At 32.2% G+C, this 26,349-nt stretch overlaps 2 protein-coding genes across 2 annotated transcripts in view; one reads left to right on the top strand and one right to left on the bottom strand.

Moving 5' to 3' along the window:
• Positions 1-552: 552 nt before the first annotated feature.
• Positions 553-13,170, top strand: LOC129801563 (uncharacterized). The gene is made up of 4 exons (XM_055846775.1): positions 553-830; positions 1,669-2,229; positions 8,960-9,363; positions 12,560-13,170. The coding sequence occupies exons 2-4, from the start codon at positions 1,876-1,878 to the stop codon at positions 12,744-12,746; spliced, it is 945 nt and encodes a 314-aa protein (XP_055702750.1). The 5' UTR covers positions 553-830; positions 1,669-1,875; the 3' UTR covers positions 12,747-13,170.
• Positions 13,171-17,297: 4,127 nt separating this feature from the next.
• The window catches only part of LOC129801501 (cytosol aminopeptidase-like), a 39,754-nt gene continuing 30,702 nt past the window's right edge, over positions 17,298-26,349 (bottom strand). Inside the window, exons 2-4 of the mRNA XM_055846613.1 lie at positions 24,270-24,486; positions 23,089-24,190; positions 17,298-17,720 (exon numbers count right to left, since the gene is read on the bottom strand). Coding sequence (XP_055702588.1) covers positions 17,422-17,720; positions 23,089-24,190; positions 24,270-24,479 — 1,611 coding nt within the window. The 5' untranslated portion in view covers positions 24,480-24,486 and the 3' untranslated portion in view covers positions 17,298-17,421. The remainder of the gene's footprint in view (positions 17,721-23,088; positions 24,191-24,269; positions 24,487-26,349) is intronic.

Genomic DNA, 26,349 nt, shown 5'->3' with positions numbered 1-26,349 from the left:
TAAGACCTTGGTAAGGGGGGTTACGAACGATTTATCCACACTGGCCATCAAACGAAAGAAAATGTTTTACTTGATGAGATGGACCACTATAGACAAATTTTAATAAAGCAATAACTAAATAATCAATTTTTAGTGCATATAACATCGAGTTCGAGTATATCGCAAAGCTGAAAAGCCTTGATATACTCCTACAACATGAGAACTAATATTTCTTTGGACTTAATTTGTGCGAAACGGATTTTTATTTACACTTTTAGTAGTTCTGAAGCAAGAGTAACATTTATTGTGTATTTACCATGTTATAGTTAGATTATTAATATTCTCTCTTTTATTCCCACGCATTTTTTTCTTAAATAAATTGAAACATCCGTAAGTAATAAGTTATTAGAAATTGAAGCATAACATCCTTTATAGACATTTACAAAAAAAAAAAATGTTTCTGGATTTTCTTAATTCAAAAACTCTCCCTCTCGTCAATTCGACCAGGGCCCGGCGCCTCCATCGTCATCACCTGATACTCCAGGAAGGCGCAGTCTCGCCTCTGGTCGTCCTATCTAGAAATAGTTCAGCGAGAGCAGTCGCTTCGTGTGCACACACTTCTTGCGCAATTCCCAAAAATTGATGCGAAGTCTCTGTTCCAAAGATACTGTGTGGAAAATAGGCTCACAATTAAATTTTTGCTCAAATATTTTTCTGCTCTTAAAACCAATTTTACTTTATATTTTCTTTTTGGTGTTTTTTGTGTGTCTGTGATCTTGAAATTGAGTTCAATAGTGAGTCAAGTGATTGAATTTCGTTGTATAAATTCTTGTAAATCATACTGAAACATGGTACGGAATCATCTTTAAATCTATTTGATGAACTTATGTAAAAGAATCTCGTTTATAAATTCCTCCGATTGGGAATGTGTTTTATAATGGCCTTCATGGAATGTCATGTAATTTTCCTTAAAAGCTCCAAGATGCTTAATTTTGAACCAACATGGTGCATATTGTTCCTTTTGAGAGAAGTTCAAGGTGGTTGAGATGTGGAAAGAATAACAAGGTGGCACCATCCGACTATTTTGCATTGTTCTTGAACTACTTCTAGGCCACTACTTTTTATCCTGTTTGAGGGTGTGATGTCATTAAGAAAATCTTTTATATTATATCTTCATCTGGCAGATTTTGCCATCTCACTGAAAATCAATTTTGAATTAATTAAGTCAGACAGTTCGGACACAGTTCAATAAAGATTTGGTATCAAATAACTTTATAAATTTATTTAAAAAAAATTATTGTCACAAAAGTATTAAAAAAAAATGTTGCTTTTTACAAAAAATATGAAATTGAGATGAAATATAAGGCCCAGGTAGTAAGACTATCTGATATTTAGGTCATGAACTACATAAAATCAGATAACTTATGCCCCTTATTCCCCTTCCACCAACAAATTCTATTTTATTTCAGTCTCACCACTTTAAGGACAGGAGTACCGAAAATTTGAGGTTCAGAAAAAAAATTCCTAACTTTTTAGAGCAAAACATAACGTTTGATTTCAATAGAAAAACATTTTTTTTGGGTCACCGGTGACCCAATCGTCCTTAAAGGGTTAATACATCAGTAAAACGGCAAAACTTTTCATTCATGAAAAATTGTAACCTTTGTATTTATTTCTGTTTCATTTTAGAAATTTTAGGAATCTCTTGGAAAAGTAACTCAATCCTGACATCACAAACTAATATGATTTGTGCCAAAAGTCTTACGCCTAGCACAGCTGCAGTGAACCAAATTAAAGGAAAATGAAGCATCAAAGTGAATTAAAAAAAAGCCAAAGAAATCCATTTATTTTGCTGAAACATTGCTAAGAGTAATCAATATAAAAATTAAAAAAAAAATGGCTATTCAAGTGCTAGATTATGATCATTTTGCCATCAGTGCAATTGTCACAGTTGCAATGCAAATAATATTCTTCATAATAGCTGCAACATTTCAACTGGACAAACTCACAGACTTTGCCGGTGGCGTAAATTTTATCATTGTGGCACTCCTTACTTTCTTCCTGGGTCAAATTGATCGCACAATGAAGGCCTACGATAGCCGACAACTCATGGTCACTGTTTTTGTATGTATATGGGGTGCTAGACTCTCAGGATATTTGCTGTATCGCATTGTTAAGATCGGAAGGGACAAGCAATTTGAGGATACAACAAGAAATGTAATCCGATTCGCAGTTTTTTGGACCTTTCAAGTGAGTTTCATTTTACATTAGTAGATGCATTTAATTGAATTGTGCTGATTTGCAAAATCGGCAACTCAACTATCGTGGAAATAAGTTGAATATTTAATTTTGTCGTCGTAATCACTTTGCTGTTGTACTTAGCCAAATTTTGGCCTTTTACTATAATTGAATGCATAGTGAAGTGTGGAGTAAGTGTTTTAATTGGATTTATTAATGGCCCTATTACACATCTTTTAGATCAGAAAAATTTCAAAAAATCAAAATTCATATTTCTTTCTTTCTCAAATGTTTTGAATTATGTCTATCTCCCTCATTTGCCATCTTTCTTCTTCCTTTCATCATCATAAAAAAAATCAAATTAGTTCAATCAATCCAATTTGAGTTGAGAGCCAAAGAGTAGGATATTCATCCATAAAACGTTTAAGAAATAAAGGCAGACAAAGGCCTCAATTCTGAGACCAAGATCAAGATCAAGATCAAGAAAATTTCAAGATTTTGGTATTCTGAAATCAAAAAATCAAGATCAAGATGTCAAATCTGTCAAATGTCTTGGAATCTTGAAATCCAAGACACAAACCGTGTGGATATCAAGATTTGCAATTCTGGAACCAATATTTCAAGATTTCAAGACGTCAAATTTCTTGTTTTCTTGAAATAATTTCAAGAACCTCTCGGAGGTGCTTGGAATTTTCAAGATACTAACAATTTGAAGAGTTTCATGCGGAAATTGTTTTTGATGAGGAATATTTCTATAAGAGATGATACAAAAAGAGAAAATTATTATGAAAAATGCTATATTTGATCTTGTAATTTAATCGTAATGATACATATTTCTAGATGTACGTTTCAAAGTACAACACCCTGAGAAGACCTGCAAAAGAATCACATCTTGAATAAGCATTTTAGAGTTTATCACATGTCACAAGTTTTGTTTGCACTTCTTTTTCTTTTATTCCCAATTATGGATTGTAATATATTATTTAATACAACATATAATTAATTTTTCTAATTTATACGGCGAATTTTCAACAAATTCGGCAAAGAAATGAAAATATTTGTTAGAAGTGACGTGTCGTTAAGTGTGGAAAATCTTGAAATCTTGGTTCTTAGCTAAGACATTTTAAGTTTCATTAATGTTTCGCGTCAGAATATGAAATCTTGATCTTGGAAATATTTGACAGCTTGAAATTTTGATCTTGATCTTGGTCTCAGAATTGAGGCCAAAGGCCAAAGGCCTCAATTCTGAGATCAAGATCAAGAAAATTTCAAGATTTAGGTATTCTGAAATCAAAAAATCAAGATCAAGATGTCAAATCTGTCAAATGTCTTGATATCTTGGAATCCAAGACACAAACCGTGTGGATTTCAAGATTTCCAATACTGGAACCAATATTTCAAGATTTCAAGACGTCAAATTTCTTGTTTTCTTGAAATAATTCCAGGAACCTCTCGGAGGTGCTTGGAATTTTCAGGATACTAACAATTTTAAGAGTTTCATACGGAAATTGTTTTTGATGAGGAATATTTCTATAAGAGATGATACAAAAAGAGAAAATGACTATGAAAAATGCTATATTTTATCTTGTAATTTAATTGTAATGGTACATATTTCTAGATATACGTTTCGAAGTACAACACCCTGAATATACCTGCAAAAGAATCACATTTTGAATAAGCATTTTAGGCTTTATCACATGTTACAAGTTTTGTTTGCACTTCTTTTATTCCCGATTATGGACTGTATTATATTAATTAATACAACATATAATTAGTTTTTCTAATTTATACGGCGAAATTTCAACAAATTCGGCAAAGAAATGAAGATATTTGTCAGAAGGGACGTGTCGTTAAGTGTGGAAAATCTTGAAATCTTGGGTCTTGTCTTAGATAAGACATTTCAAGTTCCATTAATGTTTCGCGTCAGAATATGAAATCTTGATCTTGGAAATATTTGACAGCTTGAAATTTTGATCTTGATTTTGGTCTCAGAATTGAGGCCAAAATTTGGTTTTATGAAATTTTCCTGGGGCTAAAAAGCGTGAATGAGGCATAAGTTAGCGATTATTTACCTCCAAAATCAACTCAAAATCGAATTTTTACGCATTCCGAGTTACAAGTACCCCGAGTCGCAAGCTTTTTCATTTTAAGTTGCTTGTAAAGAATCTCAGCTACCATAAACTTATACGGATTTTTCACTGATCATTTTGGTGAGCTTTTTTCTTCATTTAGTTTAGATAATTATACTAATTAATTTGATTATAACACTGGTAATTTTGCTACATAAATACTATTTTGAAGGGAAACGGGGTGGTAAAGTCGAACTCGTGACTCAAATGCTACCTCAGAAGTATTACTCTTTCATCTTTTCCCATTTATCGCTTCACAACCGATTTGAATCGATTCATAAATCATTCAAACGATCCCCAAAACCAGCTGAGAAAAAATTAAATTGATTTTTGTACAAAAATTACTTGTCACTGCATCATCGGTTCAAAACCGATTAGAACAGATTTAGATTTGTTAGAAATTTCAAGACCTTTCCAACGAATCCAAATATGACCATATTCGGTTGAGAAATACGTGTTCTAGAGCTTTTCTAAACTTTAACTTTAAAAATATGTTATTAAGAATGATTCAGCGCTTTTTTTTGTTATTCTCTAAAACTTTTTTCAGAAATTGGAAAAGCCCAGAAAAGCTTATTGTAGGTGAGCTTCTTTACAGGCGACCCTGAAGTGCGGGCAACTTGGGATGCTTGCAACACGGAATACTTGAAAATTCGACTGTGAGTTGGATTTTGGGGGTAATAGCGTTGGCATACCTTTTAGATTAACTCTTTCGTCTCCTTTGGGACTCTGGGTACCCATGGGAAAAATAATTTTTTTAGACTATTTAGAATCGATAAAATTCCGATTCTTGTGGATGATTACAAACTATAAGGATGTTCAAATCTAGGATATTTTTTGCAGGATCCCAATTAACTCCTGAGCTAAGATATTCTTGGTCAAAAATCGTGAATTTTCGATTTTCTGCTTCCTTGCAGATATTGTGACTTTTTTGATATTTCTAGACCCGAATAAGGAAAAACCTCTCGGGGCCAATAAGTAAGATAACTAACAATTACAGATTACATAAATTCGAAAAACAATTTTTTCATAAATTTTCAAAAAACTTGTTCAAACTTAATGGGAATTCTCGTCCGCAAGAATCTTGAGGTCAAATGTAAGGTTATCCCGCCAATGTCCGCCATTTGCTTTTTGACACCAACCTTGTAAGAAAATTCAAGCGGGAGCGAAATTTTTGTCAATATGGCCGATATTTTTGACATTTGGCAGCGAGGGAGATTGCTGTCGAGGAAGTTTTTTCTATTCTTCCAGATTTTGGTGAATTCTGATTGTCCAGGAAGTGTTTTTTTGGCTCTTGAGAAAGCTTAGTGTGTTTGCAATAACATCCTGTTGAGAGAAATGTGTGTTAAAGTGTTATTCTGTGAAATATTTTGAGGAATCTGTTGGCAAGCAGGAGCTGGGTGTCCTTTTTAGAACTTCCTGGACATCCCACAAGATACTGGTCAATAATTCTTCTTGTTTTAGTGATCAAAATTGTAAAGGAGTCATTTGACATGCAAAAATAATTCACAAAATTAATATTATTGGCTTTTGGAAAATTGAAGTTTGTCCAAGTTTGTATCCTTTGCGTTCTTTAGGGGACTAGAGTTCCCATGAGTTTTCCAATTTCCCAGAGGCGGAGAAAATTCTTTCTCTACAAAAGTATCATATTTGACCACTAAGACTTACAATAAAGTGAGTTTTACTGAAATTCGTTCGCTGGATATGTTGTGGTCCGGAAAGAGTTAAGAAAATTTCATGAAATCAAAATCCACATACAGTGCCCGCTCTCTAATCCGGATCGCGGTAATCCGGACGAGTTATCGACGGTCACATTTAAAATAATTTTGAGGTTATGTATGCACGAGTATTCAGCAATGAAAATGAATTATCCTGTGATGTTTTTGTTTAATAAATGAAGTATAATAGCATAGAATTCTCTAATTATGTCTTTTTAAACTTTTTTAAAACGTTTATTCTAATTCTAGAAAAAAAAAAACTTGTATTATATTTTCGAGACGTTGAAGAAATTCAAAAAAATCATCCGGATTACGAAGCGGACATCTGTCATTTTGTCCCCCAATCATCCGGATTACGAAGCGGGCACTGTACTTGTCCTTTTCAAATTGGTTGCATAAGCCTATCCTACTCTTTCATACTCTTCTTCTTCTTCTTCTTTTGAACATCACACTAAATTAAATTTAGTTCAGTCCAATTTTGAGACCAAAATAATGGGATAGACTTATACAAATTTTTGAGGAAGAAAGAGAAGTGAATGTTTACTTTATGAAATTTTACTGTTCTAAAAGGTGTACCCCGGAGCCATAAAGAATCGTGTCGAGCAAACGGTTCTCGACCACCGAAATGGATAAAATTGGCTGGAAAAGGAAAATTTCATGAAGTCGAAATTCTAAACCCTTTCTTTCTCACATGTTTTGCATATGACTATCTCATTCTTTCGCATACCAAATTCGATTGAACTAAATTGAATTTGGAGTGATGTTTAAAAGAAGAAGAGTGCGAAAGAATGAGATAGACATATGCAAAACATGTGACAAAGAAAGGGATCCGAAATTCGAATTCATGAAATTTTCTTGATCTAAAAGGTGTGCCAGAGCCATTATGGCTTCGGCACACCTTTTAGATCAAGGAAATTTCATGAAGTCGAAAATCCAATCCCTTTCTACCTCACACCCCTTGTATATGTCTATCTCATTCTTTCGCACTCTTCTTCTTCTTTTAAACATCACAATAAATTTAATTTAGCTCAATCGAATTTGTAGTGCGAAAGAATGAGATAGACATAGGGTAAATGTCCTAATTCAAAACCATTTCCACACGCTTTAATTTTGACAGAAGATTCAACACATTCAGTTCATATTTTTTCTGAGGAGAATTACATAAATTTGCTCCTTGACTCTTCTAGAATGTTACTGTTTAGTGAAAATTCTTTAGATGTAATTTGAAAACTTCTTAAATACAAGAAAAATACGCGAGTGTAAAATGCTTCTATTGGAAACATATTAATCCAAATGGAGACAAGGGAAACTTTCTAATTGGAGACAAACAGTGTAAGTGAAACCGCGACGAAAGGCTTCCAAAACCTTGTTGAGTTGCTCTTGAGTGCAGGATTTGTTCTTAGTCCTGGTCTTTTCTCCTTTCCCATCTCAAACAGTAGGAAAATCTCTCCAAAAAAATCATATTTCCGGAGTTTCCTATTGAAGTATTTGCAGACACTTCAAAAAAAAATCCTTTTTGTTCACGAAATAGGTAATTATTTCATTTGAAAACTTCACGTACCGTTAACAATAAAGATTAGCACTTAGTTTAAATAAATTAGCCAGAAAAATATGACATAAATGTCAAACAAAACGAATAAACGACAGTCACCTCATTGTGTTTTTCATTGGAAAACATGGTCGATCTATAAAAAATTCAATGGTGAAAAGGTACACTTTTAATTTTTCTGAGAAATTAGCAAATTAAAATTTGTGAATATAAATGGATTTTCGCTTTATTTGGAGAAAAATTAACTAAATAATGAAACTGTGGTATTGAAAATATATAAATATAATAATGTAGTAATGTATTTATCGTGAAAACAATGATGTTTCCATTTAGAGTAGCGAAAAATTTCCATTTGGAGCAGGTTTTGAAATAGCTTATATGCAAAATATTTGAGAATGAAAAGGACGTCAATTTTGATTTCATGACATTCTCCTGATCTAAAAGGTGTGCCAGAGCCATTACCTCCAAACCCCCAAAAATTCAACTCATAATCGAATTTTCACGCATTCCGAGTTGCACGCGTTTCGAGGTCGCCTGTAAAGAATCTCAGCTACCATAAGCTTATCTGCATTTTTTCTATGGGGAAGATTGGATTTGGTTAAATTAGACTATTTATTTTATTACTTTAATAATTCAATATTTTAATAAATAGGTTATTTTAACATTTTAAAGCAGATTTAAGAAAAATTGAAGTTTAAAAAGTCGTTAGAAGCAATGAAAAACCAAAAAAAAGTTTTTTATTGATGAATTTATAATAAAATACCCAAAAATTATACTTGCGACAAAAATATTGTCAAAATGCATATGAATAAATTGAGAATTAGAAGGAAATGTATTGAAAAAAAAAAACAAGATATTAAACGGATAGCTGTTAATCAAATCTTATTGGTTTATAAATGTAAATATTTAACATACTGCGAAGAAGTATATTTGAGATTTAAACAAAGACTTCCAAACAGAAACACGGTAAAGTCCGTAATGGACTAATTAGTTGCTTTTATGAACTGAAAATCCTTCAATACTCTGAACGTGTTTAGTTACTCTCTGCACTCCAAAATTCTCGCTATATAACATTGCTACTTGAAATGAATAATTGCCCTTTTCTTGTTAAATTCAATATTTCGCACTATTTTTAACCACACATAAATTGCACATTTACACAATATATGCATTTTCCGGAAAAGCGTGTATGTTGCTTTTATATATAAAAGTAATCAAGCAATGTGTTTTATGGAAAACTATTTCACGCTCTCCACGAGAGCTCCAGTTGTAATGAAAATATCAATAAGCGTTTTTGAAAGAAAAATCTTGCACGAAAGGCAACAAATAAATAAATCGAATATTTGCAGGCCGTTTGGGTATTTGTGGTGTCCCTCCCTGTGATAATCATCAATTCTCCAAGGCACTCTCAACCAAATGCTCCCAGGACAATGACAACTCTAGATTCTGCCGGCACTGGGATGTTTACAGTTGGTCTCTTAGCTGAGACCTATGCTGATTTACAGAAATTTTCCTTTCGACAGGATCCTGCAAATCAAGGAAAATTCTGTAATGATGGACTGTGGCGTCTTTCACGACATCCCAACTATTTTGGAGAGATTGTAATCTGGTGGGGCATTTTTGTCATTTCAATCAACGTGATCGATGGCTTTGAATGGGTGGCAATCTTATCACCAATTTTCACGACATTCATAATTCTCTTTCTCTCCGGGATTCCATTGCGGGAAAAGTCCTCAGATGACAAGTACAGAGAGTAAGTATTTTCAATTATAATTAGGGAAAGGCTTGCAGGCTTCGCACACAATCTGGCTTGGAAAACTTCATATTTTTCCCATATTGCTTTAAGGGGGAAGCCTGAATTAGAAAGCTAAAACTTAGGAGTTTTTTGCGATTTTTTTTGAGGAGAAGCAAAAGACTAAGCTTCATGAAATTTTCGACATATTTATAAGTGACATATTTTCAAAATTTCCGCCATATTACAAGTGCTTCAATTTATTTTTTTCGAAAAAAAAAACAAAATAGGGGATTTATAAGAGGTTCACTTAGAGCACTTAGAGCGCCTCGTTACAGCATCTACCAATTGGCGGGAAAAGTACAGCTCGTAATTCTTGTCTCGGAAAAAAACTAAAAAGATATTTCATTTTTTACAGTTTAACAAAAAAGAACAACTTTAAAAATTGTAAAATAGGAACTTTTATCTAAAAGTTTTTCAAAAAAAAAGTACATATTTTGAGACGAAATATTGACTTTAACATTAAGTAAAAGATATAAAAGAGACACATAGTACCACAAAAGCTGAGATTGTAAAGAATCTCAGCTAAAAGATTTTGGGGAAAAAATAAATGGTCAGTAAAAAGTCAAAAGTGATCAGCAAAAAATTAAATTTGTTCAGCAAATAATTCGAAATAATCAGTGGAAATTTTCAATTTTGTCAGTAAAAAGTAAAATTTTGTCAGTAAAAAGTTAAATTTGGTCAGTAAAATCTTCGAATTGATGAGTAGATGTATTCGAGTTGATCAGTAAAAAATTAAAAAGTAATCAGTAAAAAATAAAAATGGTCAGTAAAAAGAAAATATGGTCAGTAAAAAATTAAAAATGAGCAGTAAAAATATTCGAGTTGATCAGCAAAAAATTAAAAATGAGCAGCAAAAAAAAAATTAAAAAAAAACAGTAAAAAATTAAAAATGATTAGTAGAAATATTCGTATTGATCAGTGAAAAATTAAAAAGTGGTCAGAAAAAAATTAAAAATGAGCAGTAAAAAATAAAAATTGGTCAGTAAAAAACAAAAATTGGTCAGTAAAAAAGTAAAAAGTGGTCAGCAAAAAAAATTGAAAACGAGCAGTAGATATATTCAATATATTCAGTAAGAAATTAAAATTGAGCAGTAAAAAATTAAAAGTGAACAGTAAAAAATTAAATGTGGTCAGTAAAAAATTAAAAATGAGCAGTAAAAAATTAAATAAGGTGAGTAAAAACTTAAAAGTGGTAAGTAAAAAATAAGAAGTGGTCATTAAAAAATTAAAAGTGGTCAGTTAAAAATAAAAAGTGATCATTAAAAGAATAAGAAGTAGTCGGCAAAAAATTAAAAATGAGCTTTAGAAAATAAAATTTTGTCAGTGGAAAATTAAAAGCGGTCAGCAAAATTTAAAAATGAGCAGTAAGAAATAGAAATTGGTCAGGAAAAAAATAAAAGTGAAAAGTAAAAAATTAAATGTGGTTAGTATAAAACAAAAATTGATCAGTAAAAACAAAAATGTTGTTAGTAAAAAATAAATAAGAAGTTAAACTGTAAGTTTGGTAATGTATAAATATCGGTGAACAATTTTTTATTTTTCTGTTTCACTACCCAAAACCCTAACAAACAACCTTAAACCTACAATAAATTTTAATGAAATTCTCATCAAAATATTAGAAAATTTTGGAAATTTTCCAAATTCACCTAAACTACCTCCATAGCAAGTTATCTTTTTAACTGTTCGAACTCCATGACAGAGCAGTTATTAAATACAATCGCCTTTTTTTAATTCTCACCATCCTAGCTGCCAAACGGCAAGAGGTATTGATTTCCGGTCTTCGATGACCCCCACGAGTCAACATTTTCTATCGAACTAACTAAGCATTTTTACTCAAATATAATTACTCAAATTACCCCCCACCCCTATTTTCTACTGACCACTTTTGATTTTCTACTGATCATATTTTATTTTTTACTACTCATTTTAAATTTTTTACTGACAATATTTTATTTTTAACTGATCAATTGTTATTTTTTGCTGACCACATTTTATTTTTTATTGACCACTTTTTATTTTTTACTGATCGTGTTTCATTTTTTGTTTACCATTTTTCGTTTTTAACTGACCGCTTTTAATAAAGTACTGGCTTCTTTTTTTATTTTTTTATTGCCCTTTTTTAACTTTTTACTGAGCTTTTTTTATTTTTCACTGACCATTTTTTTATTTTTTACTGATCTTTTCGAATTTTTTGCTGACCAAATTTGACTTTTTACTGCTCGTTTATTCAATGCTAAAGATTTTTCCAGATATCATTCAGGTTCAACTAGAAGGCTATTTAATTCTGACCAGAATAAGCATTTGTTCATTAAAATTGGTCCATTAGTTTCTTCTTAATTTTTTCCATCAATTTGAAAGAATTAATCAAAATGAGAAGTGGGAAAAACGCGCTTCAAAATTTTGGATACTTCAATTGACTTCTGAAATTTTTGTGGTATATATTCTGAAATAGTTTGTCTATCGATTTAGGTCAGAATTACATTGACAGTAAAATGCTCACCGTATTTCGTTATTTTACGCATTTTCATTGCAATTCTTAGGCAAATTCTCGATTACCGTATTACCTTATCTCATACTCGGTGACATTAGTTAAAAATAATATAAGAAAATTAAAGAAATAAAACGAAAATTCGATAAAAGGTGAGCAAAGAAAACTGTGCAATTAATTTCTCTTACAGTTTTGTTTTGCTCACCGTTTATTGAATTTTTTTTTTATTTCTTCAACTTTCTTATATTATTGTTACCTAGTGCCACCGAGTATGAGATAAGGTAATACGGTAATGGAAAATTTGCGTAAGAATTGCAATAAAAATGCGTAAATTAACGAAATACGGTGAGGCTACGGCGAACATTTTATTGTCAATGTGATTCTGCCCTTAAACAATAAAAAATATAGACTACTTTCGACCGTGTAATTCAGGCTACCCCCTTAATGAATATGACCTAATGGCAATATATTTTAATAGCCAGTCTTAAGCCACACACTTCCTGAAACAAATTAGGTCAGATTCATTAAAGGGACATGGGAAATAATATGAAGTGTTCGAAGCCAGAATGTGTGCGAAGCCTGAAAGCCTTTCTCTACTATTTTTGAATTGTAATTTACTATTTAAAAACTGTGGAAAAAACACAATTTTCTATTGAATTTTTTCAGTAACATTGAGTATCGTAAGTACAAGGCTGCAACCTCACCCCTCATCCCAATCCCACCAGCAATATATGGTGAAGTTCCCAGAGCCCTCAAGTTCATTCTGTGCTGCGAATTTCCTCTGTACGACTCTTTGGACATCCACACCGAAGAGATGCCGTATGCCATTTCATTGTCCCACTCCCACACATAGCAATCAATGCCCGGACCCAGTACCCAGCACCATAGGTCTTCGGGATCCGGGCATCATCAGCGTAGTGTCACAGCAGCCACTTCATCGTCTGCTTCTACGGTCCAGGATGACCAGGAAGCAATGACAAAGCAGTACTTCGTGGCAGCTACTGCAACCCACTGCATCCCTGGGGCTACAGGGAGCTCAACTGTCACCACCATTCTGTGATTCCCCCGCCTCCGGAAGCAGTGAGTTCGAAATTAGACCATTATATGATCAAAAGTCAAAATTAAACCAAACTACACAAACTACATATATATATTTTTTTAAGTCAGGGCTTAGATGGTTAAAAAAAAAGCAGTAAGAGGGATATTGAGGTTCAAATATAGAATGTGTGATTATCCATATTAAATGCACCCCCTATCGTCACAAACAACAACAAAAATTCCAGTAGACTAAAAAGAAAAAAAATTAAATGTCATCAATTCAAATGTAAAGGAATCTAAAATTAAACTATTTTTACATCAAGAACCTCAAACAATACCTTAATTGGAAGAAAGTGGGAAAAATTATTTATTATGGCTACTGCACACTTTTTAGATTGGTAAAACTTCATAAAGTAAAAATTCACTTCTCTTTCTTTTTCAAAAGATTTAGGGTAAATATCCTAATTCAAAACCATTTCCAGACGCTTTAACTTTGACAGAAGATTCAACACATTAAGTTCATATTTTTTCTGAAGAGAATTACATAAATTTGCTCCTTAACTCTTCTAGAATGTTACTGTTTAGTGAAAATTATTTAGATATAGGGTTCTATTCTGCGAATAAAGATAAAGATAAATATAAAGAAATAAAGATAAATATAAAGATTTGGTATTCTACAAACAAGATTTCAAAATAAAGCTGTCAAATATCTTTATTTTTAGCTTGGATAAAAATATTTCGAGATTTGGTATTCTGCGCCCAAGATTTCAAGCCGATTCGGACCTCAATATTCTTTATTTTTCATAAAGATTTCAAAGGTGGTCTCGAGGTGCTTTGAAATCTTTATTTGCGTTTTGAAACTCGTTTGAAAAGCATTAAGCCATGGAAGATCTTTCAATTTATTAGAAAATTTAAGGATGCAGAGGCAGTATAACGAGGGTAATACGCTAATACATTAGGAACACAATAAATACAACTTTATTTTTTTTTACTTCAACAAAAAATACTTATATTCAGTCATACTTCGAAAAGATGTACTATTTCAGAAGAAGGTAGAATTTTGATGAATTAAAAATCTGAACTGAATTTATTCTCTAAATCTTATAGTCCAACAAAGATTATGGAAACTGCTCTCTCTTGGAGTTCGAGCAGTTAAAATCGTTGGTATTAGCGAGAAATGATCCTTTGTACCCTTATGTATCCATTTCTTATTTTTAGAAATTGTTAAAGGTAGGGCTCGCCAAGGAGTTCCCAAGCTTTTCTCATTCAATCATCTCACTTTCTCTTCTCTATGCCTGGCGTTCCGTTTTTATTTGAATGAGTCCGGCTAGACTTTTTCTAAGAACGTCCAGTTTGCTTTTTTATGGTTGTCTTCTTCCTACACAATCCTAGCCCTCATTATTGTTACAGGTACTTTATGTGCCGGAACTTCAGATTTGGGATCTAGAGGAATTTCCTCGACTAGAACCTCATACATTGTATTACACAGTGATCATTATTTTTCGATCTAATGACAATGACAGTGATGGATCGGTAGCTGAGAGTTATCTGGGTTCTCTATGATTGACTTGAAGTTGAAGGGATCCCTTGCATCTCAGTATGTAGTTAGTCAAAATTTTAATTTTTGACTTGTTTTGCTGCCAGATGTTTCCTGATTCTTAAACCGGTAAATCCATCTAAGAAATTTTGTGAAAAGTGCACTCAAAAATCTTCATTAAAAACAATTGAACATGAAACACGGGGTTTCTGTACTTTAATCCAATCGTCTAAAATTTATAAAACATTCCGTCTGATTTCTTGCTGTTCAATCAATTTCAAGCTCTTTTTGTTCCGGAAATATATTTTTCCCAAAGTACCTGAGAAGTGTATGAAAAGTGAAATTATTTCCAGGACTTTTGCACTTAAAGTTGTCAATTTTGTAATGTAAGCTATTTCATACGACCCGAAAGATTTTCCTCGTCCACCACAATTTTAAAAGAAAATTTCCACTCCTTGTCGTGAAAATTAACTAGAAAAAATATCACCTACTCCTACCAAGTAATCGGCTTGGGTGACCAAAGTGCCAAAATGACAAGGCACAAGTGACAGTTTGGATATTGAAATCTTTATTTGCGTATTTTCGACTTTTTATCCAAGATCGCAGAATGCCAAATCTTGAAATTTTTAAAATCTTTATTTTGAAACTTTATTTTTATTCGCAGAATAGAGCCCATAATTTGAAAACTTCTTAAAGACAAAAAAAAATACGCGAGGGTAAAATGCTTCTATTGGAAACATATTAATCCAAATGGAGACAAGGGAAAGTTTCTAAATGGAGACAAACACTATTAGTGAAACCGCGACGAAAGGCTTCCAAAACCTTGTTGAGTTGCTCTTGAGTGCAGGATTTGTTTTTAGTCCTGGTCTTTTTTCCTTTCCCATCTCAAACAATAAGAAAATCTCTCCAAAAAAAATCATATTTCCAGGGTTTCCTATTGAAGCATTTGCAGATACTTCAGAAAAACCCTTTTTGTTCACGAAATAGGCAATTATTTCATTTGAAAACTTCATGTACCGTTTACAATAGAGATTAGCACTTAATTTAACTAAAATTATCCAGAAATATGACATTAACTGTTAAACAAAACGAATAAATAACAGTCACCTCATTGTGTTTTACATTGGAAAACACGGTCGATCGATGAAAAATTCAATGGTGAAAAGGTACACTTTTAATGTTTCTGAGAAATTAACAACTTAAAAATTGTGAATATAAATGGATTTTCGCTTTATTTGGAGCAAAATTAACTAAATAATGAAACTGTGGTATAGAAAATATATAAATATAATAATTTAGTACAGTATTTATCGTGAAAACAATGACGTTTCCATTTCGAGGAGCGAAAAATTTCCAATTGGAACAGGTTTTGAATTAGCTTAATTTACCCTATATAACTTTCTCCCACTCTGTCGGTCTCAAAATTGGATTGAACTAAATTCAATTTCGTTTGATGTTCAAAAGAAGAAGAAGGGTGCGAAAGAGTAGGATAGACATATACAAAACTTTTAAGAAAGAAAGGGATGTAAATTTTGACTTTATGAAATTTTTCGTGATCGAAAAGGTGTGCCAGAGGCATTATTATTTATTATTGTGTATTAATTTTTATTTTATTTATTATTTTCACAAAAGAAAAATAAAATGATCGATATCAAATATGTTAAATAATAACTTCAAAATAAAATACTTTTTTTCATATAAACTTTCCAAATTTGTAATTCCATGTTGGAATTAAACAATAAGATTCAAAATAAGCAAAAAAGTTTGAAGAACATTTTATTATTATGTTTTTTAATATAAGAACTCTTCCTGCCATACGAAAACTTTGATACAAAAAAAAATAAATAAATAAAATTTTCGATTCAAATCATCTAAATGTTGCATGCAACTGATAAAGAAAGGAAAAGGTTGCATGAAACTAATTTCAAATCATAATGTCCCTATTGCAAAATGCACGTCCATACAACAAATAAAAATAAAATAAAATAAAATAAATCACATTAATCCTATAAAAATAATATACCACATAAGAAAAAGAAGAAAGATCTTCCGCTAAACACAAGATTGAAGAATATGCTCAAGAAAATAAGCTGAAACATTAAAATTAACAATCCACAATCCAAAAGTAGCATTTACCAATCGAAATTAAATACAATGTTTCTATAAAATTTAGCAAAAGAAAGTTATAAATAAATTAAAAATTAAAAACTGTTATTAAATGTTGTTTATAAATTTTCAAAAATAAAATAAGAGAGAAAAAGAAATGTCAGAGGAAAAAGACTTACATTTGAGTTAACTTATATAGAAAATGTGAGCCTAATCAATCATCTTGATAGAATGAGAAAAATATTTCTAAAGATCAATTATTGTTCAATTTCATACAATAATAAGAGAGAAAAAAAAACCTTTCACATTAAACAACATATCTCGTGGTGACTTTATGGAACATCTTTTCACCGATAACTATGAGAACTTAATGAGATCTAAAGAACAATAAACTCTAAAAATGGTGTCTACTAGAAAATAAAGATCTAACATATCTAATAAAAAGCATAAAAGCTTGTGCCAATTGTATGAAAAAAACCCTCTGAATCTTACGAGCACAAGAAACACGAAGAAAATCCCTCGAAAATAAAGATATTTGTGTGAATTGATAAAAATGTGTTATTATCGTTAAAACAAAAAAATTAAGAAAAAAATAGCTGAAAGGAATTCAGAAAGAACAAACCCAAACGTTATTAAATGTAGAAAAATGAATTAAGGCAATATTGAGAAAATATTTTCTTAAAACATTTGTTCTTTAGAGAGAAAAGAAATTCAGTGACGATCATTAAGAAAAACTTGTTCATTGTATTTAGGTTGAGAAAAAAAGCAAATAAATTAGAGAAAATTTTACAAATGATTTTTCCAAAGTGCAAAATTATTTAATTTTGCATTTTAACAATAGATTTTCTTACTTGTCTTTATCCCTATGCTGATCTACAACAGATTTCGCAATCATCTCGATGAGAGTCCTAGTAGGACGTCCACTCATACCTTCCTGAAGATACGGTACACTGTCTCCAGTGGACAGCATGACACCATAAGCATCTATATGGAGCCAATCAGTGCTTTCGACAAATTCACTGAGTAAGGCAGCGGATTTGCACGTGTATCCACTTCCAACACCCAAATTTGTGACATCAACATGAGGAAAGATTTTTAATTTCTTCTGGAACACTTCCCAGAGTGGTAAACGCCATACACGATCTCCTAGACATTTTTGAAGACGTAAAAAAATCATTAGATTTTCCGCACAGTGCATTATTTTTTGGAATAATATAGAATGGCTGCGACTTTTTGGTCAGTAAAAAATAAAATTTGGTCAGTAAAAAATTAAATATGGTCAGTAAAAAACTTTAAAAAATCGGTAAAAAATTAAATTTGGTCAGTAAAAAGTCAAATTTGGTCAGTATAAAAAATAAAATACGGTCAGTAAAAAATAAAATGCGGTCAGTAAAAAATAAAATATGGTCAGTAAAAAACTTTAAAAAAAATCGGAAAAAATTAAATTTGGTCAGTAAAAAATAAAATTTGGTCGGTGAAAAGTCAAATTTGATCAGTAAAAAATCAAATTTGGTCAGTAAAAAATAAAATTTGGTCAGTAAAAAATAAAAATTTGGTCAGTACAAAAAAAATCGGTCGGAGAAAAGTAAAATTTGATCGGCAAAAGTCAAATTTAGTCAGTAAATTTTTTAATGAGTAAAATGTTAAATTTAATGAGTGGAAAATTAAATATGATCAGTGAGTAATAATTTAGTCAATAAAAAACTAAAAGGAAATCATTAAAAGTTAAAACTTTGCATATCCGGATAAAAGTATTGCACATTTCGTATTGCGGAAACTCCGTATTTTAGTACATTTCGTATTTTATCATTTCGTATTTCATATTTCGTCTTTCATAAATTTTGTACAAAAATTAAACAGGTGCTACTGATAACTTTCCAAAGCACAAAAAATTTCCCTTTGCCTCAACAGGAGATACTGATATCTTCTAAAAACACAGAAAATTTCCCTTTGCCTCAACAGGTGGTACAAATGACTTCCCAAACCACGGAAAATTTCCCTTTGCTTCAACAGGCGCTACTGATAACTTCAAAAAACACAGAAAATTTCCCTTTGTCTCAAACAGGCAATACTGATAATTAGAGCTTGAAGTTCGACTTTAAACTAAGACCCGAGGCGCATAGCGCCCTTAACCCCATAAGACTTACCGACCAAATTTCAGTTTTTACTGATCAATTTTGATTTTTCACTGACCAAATTTGACTTTTTACCGATCAAATTTTACTTTTCTCCGACCGAATTTGTTTTTGTACTGACCAAATTTTTATTTTTTACTGACCAAATTTTATTTTTTACTGATAAAATTTGATTTTTTACTGATCAAATTTGACTTTTCGCCGACCAAACTTTATTTATTACTGACCAAATTTGACTTTTACCGACCAAATTTAATTTTTTACTGATTTTTTAAAAGTTTTTTACTGACCATATTTAATTTTTTACTGACAGAATTTGATTTTTTACTGACCAATATTTTATTTTTTACTGACCAATTTGAATTTTTTACTGACCAAAAAGATTTTGCCATATAGAATAGAATAGAATAGGAATTGAAACTTATCATATTTAATGCAATTTACATTTTGCAATTTAGTTAATATTTAATTAAGTGTTACCAAAAATAACTTTTGAGAAAGCTTTCTACTTCAAGTTTATTTGGGGCTTATCATTGGTTTTCGCTTTTCGATTTACTATAGGGAAAACGTATTTCAATATGTGAATTTGATTATGCGAGCTTCAGATCTAAAGCCATAAATAGATCAGAGTAATCGTCGAAAAAATTTAATTTGTAATATTGGCGGAATAAAATCAACTGAAATGACACTAATAATTTAGGATCAAATTAGCGATTTTTTGCGTAAATTTTGTTTAACTGATTCTGTTTCGCTAAATTCTAGCAACTAAAGTTTTCGAGGATTAGCCTGAGTACATTTGAACCTCTTCAATATGAGAATTTAAAAATTCGTCATTCTTTAGCTTAAAAATTTACTATACAGCAAATAGCTAGAGACTTGCAAAATATATCCTAGATTCCTTTAAACTTATACTTAGCAACTACGTACAAAGTGAAAAAATAACTTTAGGTAGTTAGGAAAAATTATTTTCCTAATGGGATACCGGTGTTCCAATCGTCGTTAAAGTATTAACTTAACCGTGTCATCATATTTGAACATTAAATTTGCAATGTGATTTACATGAATTCGTTAAAGAGTATTAAAATGTTTGATTTTTGCTTTTGAATCATTTAATCTTTATTCATTGATTTATTTATTGATAAAAAAGGTAGGCTTGGCCCGCGTAAATTGGTATAAATTGACTCATGTACGGGCTTCAGACCAAGGCATACCCTTATGGCTTAACTTCTCTAAATTATTATCGGTTAAGATTTCTTGGAAATTTTTAACTTAAGATTGAATATTAGGAAAAAATCCAAAAATAGCTACATAAAAATTTCCGTTTAAAAATCGTCAAAGGTTATTTTTTGTGACTTGCAAGTGAGTGCTAATGGTAAGCCCCGTTTGTAGTGTGTTACTGTGTTATCACACTTGCACATTAAAATTTTAATATGATTCACATTAATTGTCGCTGGTGAAAGTCTAAATGAGTAATTTGTGTGTTTGAATCATTTTATATTCAAAATTTGATCTATTTGTTGATAAAAAGGTAGACTTGGCCCGTAAAATATAATATAAATTGATTTATAGCATTAATGCGAAAAATTAATGCGATTTTCTCTTTAATTTTTTAATGTGAAAAATATTTATGCTTTAGGTAAATTTAAACTTATTTTTGCAGGCCTAGTCCACTTCTTTATCAATAAACAGAAAACCCCCAAATATTAAGTGACTCAAAGACACAAATAACATATTTGGACGCTCACAAGTGACAATTAATGTGAATCACATTAAAATTTTAATGTGCAAGTGTGATAACGCCGTTAAGCAGTCTTCAGACTAGAGGCTTAGCTCAGTTCCCGAAAGTCTCAAAATCTTAAATTGCAAGCAATTTTATTCCTTTTTGATAGCCTAATATGTCATTTATCTTTAATAATACAATTCTCAGGTAGATTTTTCCAAAAAATCGTGAGTGATAAAAAATTAGAGCAGTTAAACCATATGGCTAAGCCTTGGGCTTAAAGCCCGTATTAGGAACTAACTTGGCTATGAACGAATTTAGTCGTCCGTGGACTTTAGTCGTAAATGTATCCAAATGCAAATGTGCTGAGACACGGCTTGAGTCGAGAGACGGCTTAACGTAATTTTAATTAAGATATTTTTAAATTATTAACTAAATCAAATTGTTTTCAATTATTAAATAGTCACCTTGTCAATGACACGTCTCTCGGCTTTAGCCGCAAGTCTGCTTAGGGCATAATGCCCTAGATGGCTTAGTGGAAAACTGATAGAAATGTAGGCTAAATATTATTTTAATTATAATTACGTTTAAGCCATTTTTCGGCTTAAGTCATATGTCTCTCTTCCACGTAAAGTTCATCTATGTGGCTTAACTGCGGTAATTTCTCAATTATCATTTTTTTTCTCGAAAATTTTGATCTAAAATTGTGTATTAAAGCAATTGATCCAACAACTTATGGAAAATCACTGAAATTGTTTGTATTTCAGAAATTCCACACTTCCGGGAACTAGTTTTAACCGTTTGAACTAAACCGCGTTTTAGGTGATGTATAAAGTCCTGCACAAGTTTCCTTGATCTCGTAATTAGCATTTGGTAGAAAGTTGAGCAACAGTTTTCCGACATTTATAAAAAACAATATTTGTCAACCATTTTATAATTCTTACGGTGTTATCACACTAGAAAATTTTCTCATTGAAAAGTTGCTAATTAAAACTTCTAGAACCACTCGAAATCGCTGATTTAGCCAGGACACATTGCTAGAATTGCTCAATGTCACGATGACATGTGGGTTGTCAGATGAGTGATTTTGTTTTTGAAGCATTTCAGTCGTTTGAGTAAAAATGTGTGATTTTAGTGAAGAAGAGGAAGTTCTCATCCTGTACACTGCTTTTGTGTTGTGCAAAAGGACCCGCCAAGCGAAAAGAAGGAGGGTGTGGGCGAGAGATTGGCTTTTAACGCGACCTTCACATAGTTTCGTTGAAAATCTTTATGACAACATCGCAAGTGGAGATTTTTTTGGACACAATGATTTTCTCCGGATGACTTCGGAGGAATTTGAAGAGCTTCTTCAAATCGTATGGCCTTATCTACAAAAGAAGTCGATTTGTGACTCAATTTGTCGCAAACGGACTGAAAACCATCAGATCGGCTGCCTCTATTTTTGTATTCTTGACATTTGTAGTCCCAAATGACGGATTCTTGATGTACAGCCTCAATCAATTCCGCCACCATCTCATTTGACCACGAAATCCTAGAAGTTTATGAACGAATATAAAATGTAGATCGAACATATTTTTGTTTAGCTTTTTTCTTACTTATCCTCTTCATCGATCTTTTTCAATGCCTTTTGCCCTTTCTTCTCCATCTCGTTTACGATAAATTGGCACTACTTTTAATCACAATTTCATCACTAATAAACTGGTGGGAGAGTTGTGGTGCAGAAACTACCTGAATGACTGCAATAAAGTAGTACCAGATGCAAATGTAATGAGCAAATTTTGCTCATTATTTGCTCATTAGTTATCAATCGTATTTATGCTATTTTAATCCATTTAAACCAATTTTTGTGACTCGAGTCTACTTTTTTATCACTAAATGAATCGATTTCTAAAAGTTCTTGAAGAAAATTGCACAATTGGGCATATATCAGCAACAATTGATGTGAATCACATGAAAATTTTCATGTGAAATTCTCTAGTGTGATACCACGGTTAGACTATTTAGTCAGTTATGATTATGATCAAATTTTCATGATCTTTTAGGAATTGTCATTCCTTATGGCTCCGGCACACCTTATAGATCAGGAAAATTTCATAAAGTCGAAATTCTAAACCCTTTCATTCTCACATGTTTTGCATATGACTATCTCATTCTTTCGCATACCAAATTCGATTGAGCTAAATTGAATTTGGACTGATGTTTAAGACAAGAAGAAGAGTGCGAGAGAATGAGATAGACATATGGAAAACATGTGAGAAAGAAAGGAATCCGAAATTCGACTTCATGAAATTTTCCTGATCTAAAAGGTGTGCCGGAGCCATTATGGCTCCGGCTTTCCTTTTAGATCAGAAAAATTTCATTAAGTCGAGATTGGAATCTCTTTCTTTATCATACGTTTTGCATATGTCTATCTCATTCTTTCGCACTCTTCTTCTTGTCTTAAACATCAGTCCAAATTCAATTTAGCTCAATCGAATTTGGAGTGCGAAAGAATGAGATAGACATACGCAAAACGTGTGAGAAAGAAAAGGGATGCCAATTTCAACTTCATGAAGTTTTCGTGATCTAAAAGGTGTGCAGGAGCCATTACAGCAAATATTCGTAAAATGATAAGTTATAAAGGAATTATATGTGATATAAATTTTTCAATTCAACTCACCAGTATGAACGCTTGCTTCTCTTATTTGTTCCCATAAATCTTCAGAATTTGTAAAGACAGTACTAACTTCATTGCCAAAAGTCTGGCAAATCTCACCGGAAATTGTTCCAATATCAATTACGAAACGCGGGAAGTAATTTTTAGCATAAAGCAGAGCATCTACAATAACCAATGGGCCCTCTGCATCCGTATCGGCAATTTCTATGCACTTCCCATTCATCGTTTTGACCACATCGCCTGGTTTCATAGCACTAGCACCCATGATGTGCTCACACAGAGGGATAAGTCCCCGAATATTAACAGGAAGATTCATAGATGCAATTGCACGGCATGTTGCAACGACTACAGCTGCTCCAGTCATGTCTCCGCGACTATATTCTTGATCATGAGCAGTTTTTCTGCAAAGTCCTCCACTGTCAAAAGTGGTTCCCTGGCCTATGAGTACAATTGGACGCTCATCGCAACGAGTTCCGAAGTAGCTGAGTTCTAGAAAAATACCTGGCTCACATGAGCCTTTTGCGATAGCAAGATAAGAACTCATTTGATGACTTTCAGCCCAGTTTTTCACTTTGACTTCAACATTAACACCTGACCTCGTCAGGATATTGACAATGTTCTGGGCAAACATTGATGGTGTCAGGAGATTGGCAGGTGTATCCTGCAACTGGCGAGTGAGATTCTGAGCAGATGCTTTCTGTAAACCAATTTCCCATCCAATGCGATCGGTATCTTCACCTTCAAGCTCATAGAGATTAATCTGAGGCTCAAATGTATGTGTTAAGCTCCTAAATTCATGATTAGTCCAAATTCCCAGAGCTGCTCCTTCTGCAGCAGATTCTGCATGCCCAAAACTCTCAACACTCACATTTGCCGTATGGAGTTTTTGCAATTCTCGACATCCAACTGCTGCAGCAATCCTTATGGCCTCTTTACTTTCATCCAACACTTCCTGCTCACTGTAATCCAAGCACTCATGGCCCAAACCAGCGACAACTACTCTTGCATAAAATGGATCAATGTTAAAGAATGTTCTGGATTCACCACGCCGAGGACAGGGCCCAGAAATTTTCAATAGCTCCAACAATCTTCCATTTGCAAACCTCTACAGACAACATTTTAAAGTTCATTCTTTATTGCATTTGCAACATAATGAAATTATTTCTAAAAATTAAATAACTCACGGTATTGTACTTTTGAGCAGCCTGTGTCAATTTTCCCGGATCATACAGATCATCTTCGTCTGCATAAATTCCCAGAACAAGCCCTTTAGATGGTATTTCGAAGCAGGACTCGTTAGGACGACTCCTAATGGTCATTCCCAAGCGAATAGTGTAAAAATTACCACCCATCGGTTTCAAGAACTTGGAAATTTTCTGCCCAATTGACAACATTTTTGTTCTGTGAGGACAATTTTTAAAAAGCGAAGATTACTATATTTTATTTTTTAATAAACTCTGAAAATAAATTTCTCATGCACATTTTAATTCCCAAAAAAGTTTCAAGAGAAACTTTCCCAACAACTTAAAACAGAAAAATAAAGAGATAGCAAAGCGTCCCAGCTTTGCTGTGTGCTCGAACTCACGAGAAAAAACTATTCGTGTATTATCTTTATGCATGCTTTTTGGGTAGATACTACGCTTTAATTTCGATTACATTGATTGATAAATAAAAGAAAAAAACATTCCAAAATAAGAAATTCCTTAAGAAAAGTAGGTTCTAGAACAAATAAAATATAATTCCGAGAAAGGTACCAATTTACGGATGAGACCGGGGAGGTTTGAGACAGGGGTACTGTGTGACAAGGCGATTTTTTCATTATTTTTTTTAAATAAACGGGATTTGACCACTACTCAATCGTAGGCAATATTAAGATGTATCTTGACTAAAAGAATGGATATCCTCAGTATTATTGTTTTATTTCTATTAACACTTTCTTAAAAATTGATAAAAATTGTATATTTTGATTTCTTAGTTTTGCTCTTTGTATTTTAAATCAGCGATATATAATAAAAACTTTTTTATTTCATTAGCTAGCAGTGTAATCCGGGAACATATTTTTAAAAAAAAGTTTCCGTGATCATACACTCTTGTATTTTACTTAAAGGTTTTAAAGACCAAAACTACACGCGGGGATGTTTGAGGCACCTGAAAGGGGATGAATGGGACGTTGATTTTCGACAAGATTGTCGGTGATGTGCAATTGTTTATTGTCAAAATGAAGTGTAATGCCCAGTTTCTACTGAAACTCTCCCTCTTGTGCAAAGTTTACCAGTTGAGCAGTTGTCTCCAACTACAGAGACAATTAAACCATCAATGTCTTGGGAACTAACAAATTCTTCTCCTAAGGATATTCGCCTTTGCCCAATCCCGTTAAAAATTATTTTCTACAAATCTCACAAGTTTTCTACAAAAGGCAAGGTGAGAGCTTATTCAGAGAAATAAGGAAAAACAACTACGACGCTGTTGTCGTAAAATCAAACAGGAATCCGTCAATGAGTTTAAAACTAAGAGTGTCCTAGAGAATCTACTCGCCTGAGCAATTTGAATGATGATAATTCTAATATTAAGAATAAAAAAGTAAAGAAAGCTAGGATGGTAAATAAAAAGAAAATACATTAAATAGCTGATTGACAAAAAATGACTCTACTGTACAAAATAAGATTGATATTGATTTTTAAGTATGAAATAAAAGATTAAATATGTCTATTTCTGTTAGAAATATTTTTAATATAGCATTTAAAATTAATTAATATACTCCAATAATGCAAATTATTCGAGAAAAAATGCGTCCCAAACATCCCTTTTTGTGTCCCACACTGCCCCAAATCGGGGAGATTTGGGACAAAGTGTCAAGTTAAATGTTTTATCTTCTCCAAGAAAATTCAGTTGTTTTCCAAGTTCTATTGCATACTTTTTATGAGTAGACTCTCTCAAATTCGGGCATTTGGGACCGAAACGTCCAAACGATTTTTTGTTTACCTTCATACTCATATTAAGTTTACATGCTCATATTAATTGTAACTTTCATGAAAGTCCCTTAATAGTGCAAAATAACATCACAACTGAGACAAAGCATGGCAAATTTGAGCATACTTGCTTACATTAATTAATTTGATAACACTGTGCAACGATGATTTTGTCCCTGGGTTCTCATGCTATTTTTTTCTATTGCTAGGGTCAAATGATTTACGAAAACACTTATCATTTTGATTTCATTTGGTTTTTGCGCCTGGTATTTACGAAAAACGGTTTTTTCCGTTT

Source organism: Phlebotomus papatasi, chromosome 2 (assembly GCF_024763615.1).
Source record: "Phlebotomus papatasi isolate M1 chromosome 2, Ppap_2.1, whole genome shotgun sequence".
In the NCBI taxonomy this organism is placed as follows: domain Eukaryota; kingdom Metazoa; phylum Arthropoda; class Insecta; order Diptera; family Psychodidae; genus Phlebotomus; species Phlebotomus papatasi.
The sequence above is the reverse complement of the archived record's forward strand: the minus strand, read 5'-3'. Positions and strand labels throughout refer to the sequence as shown.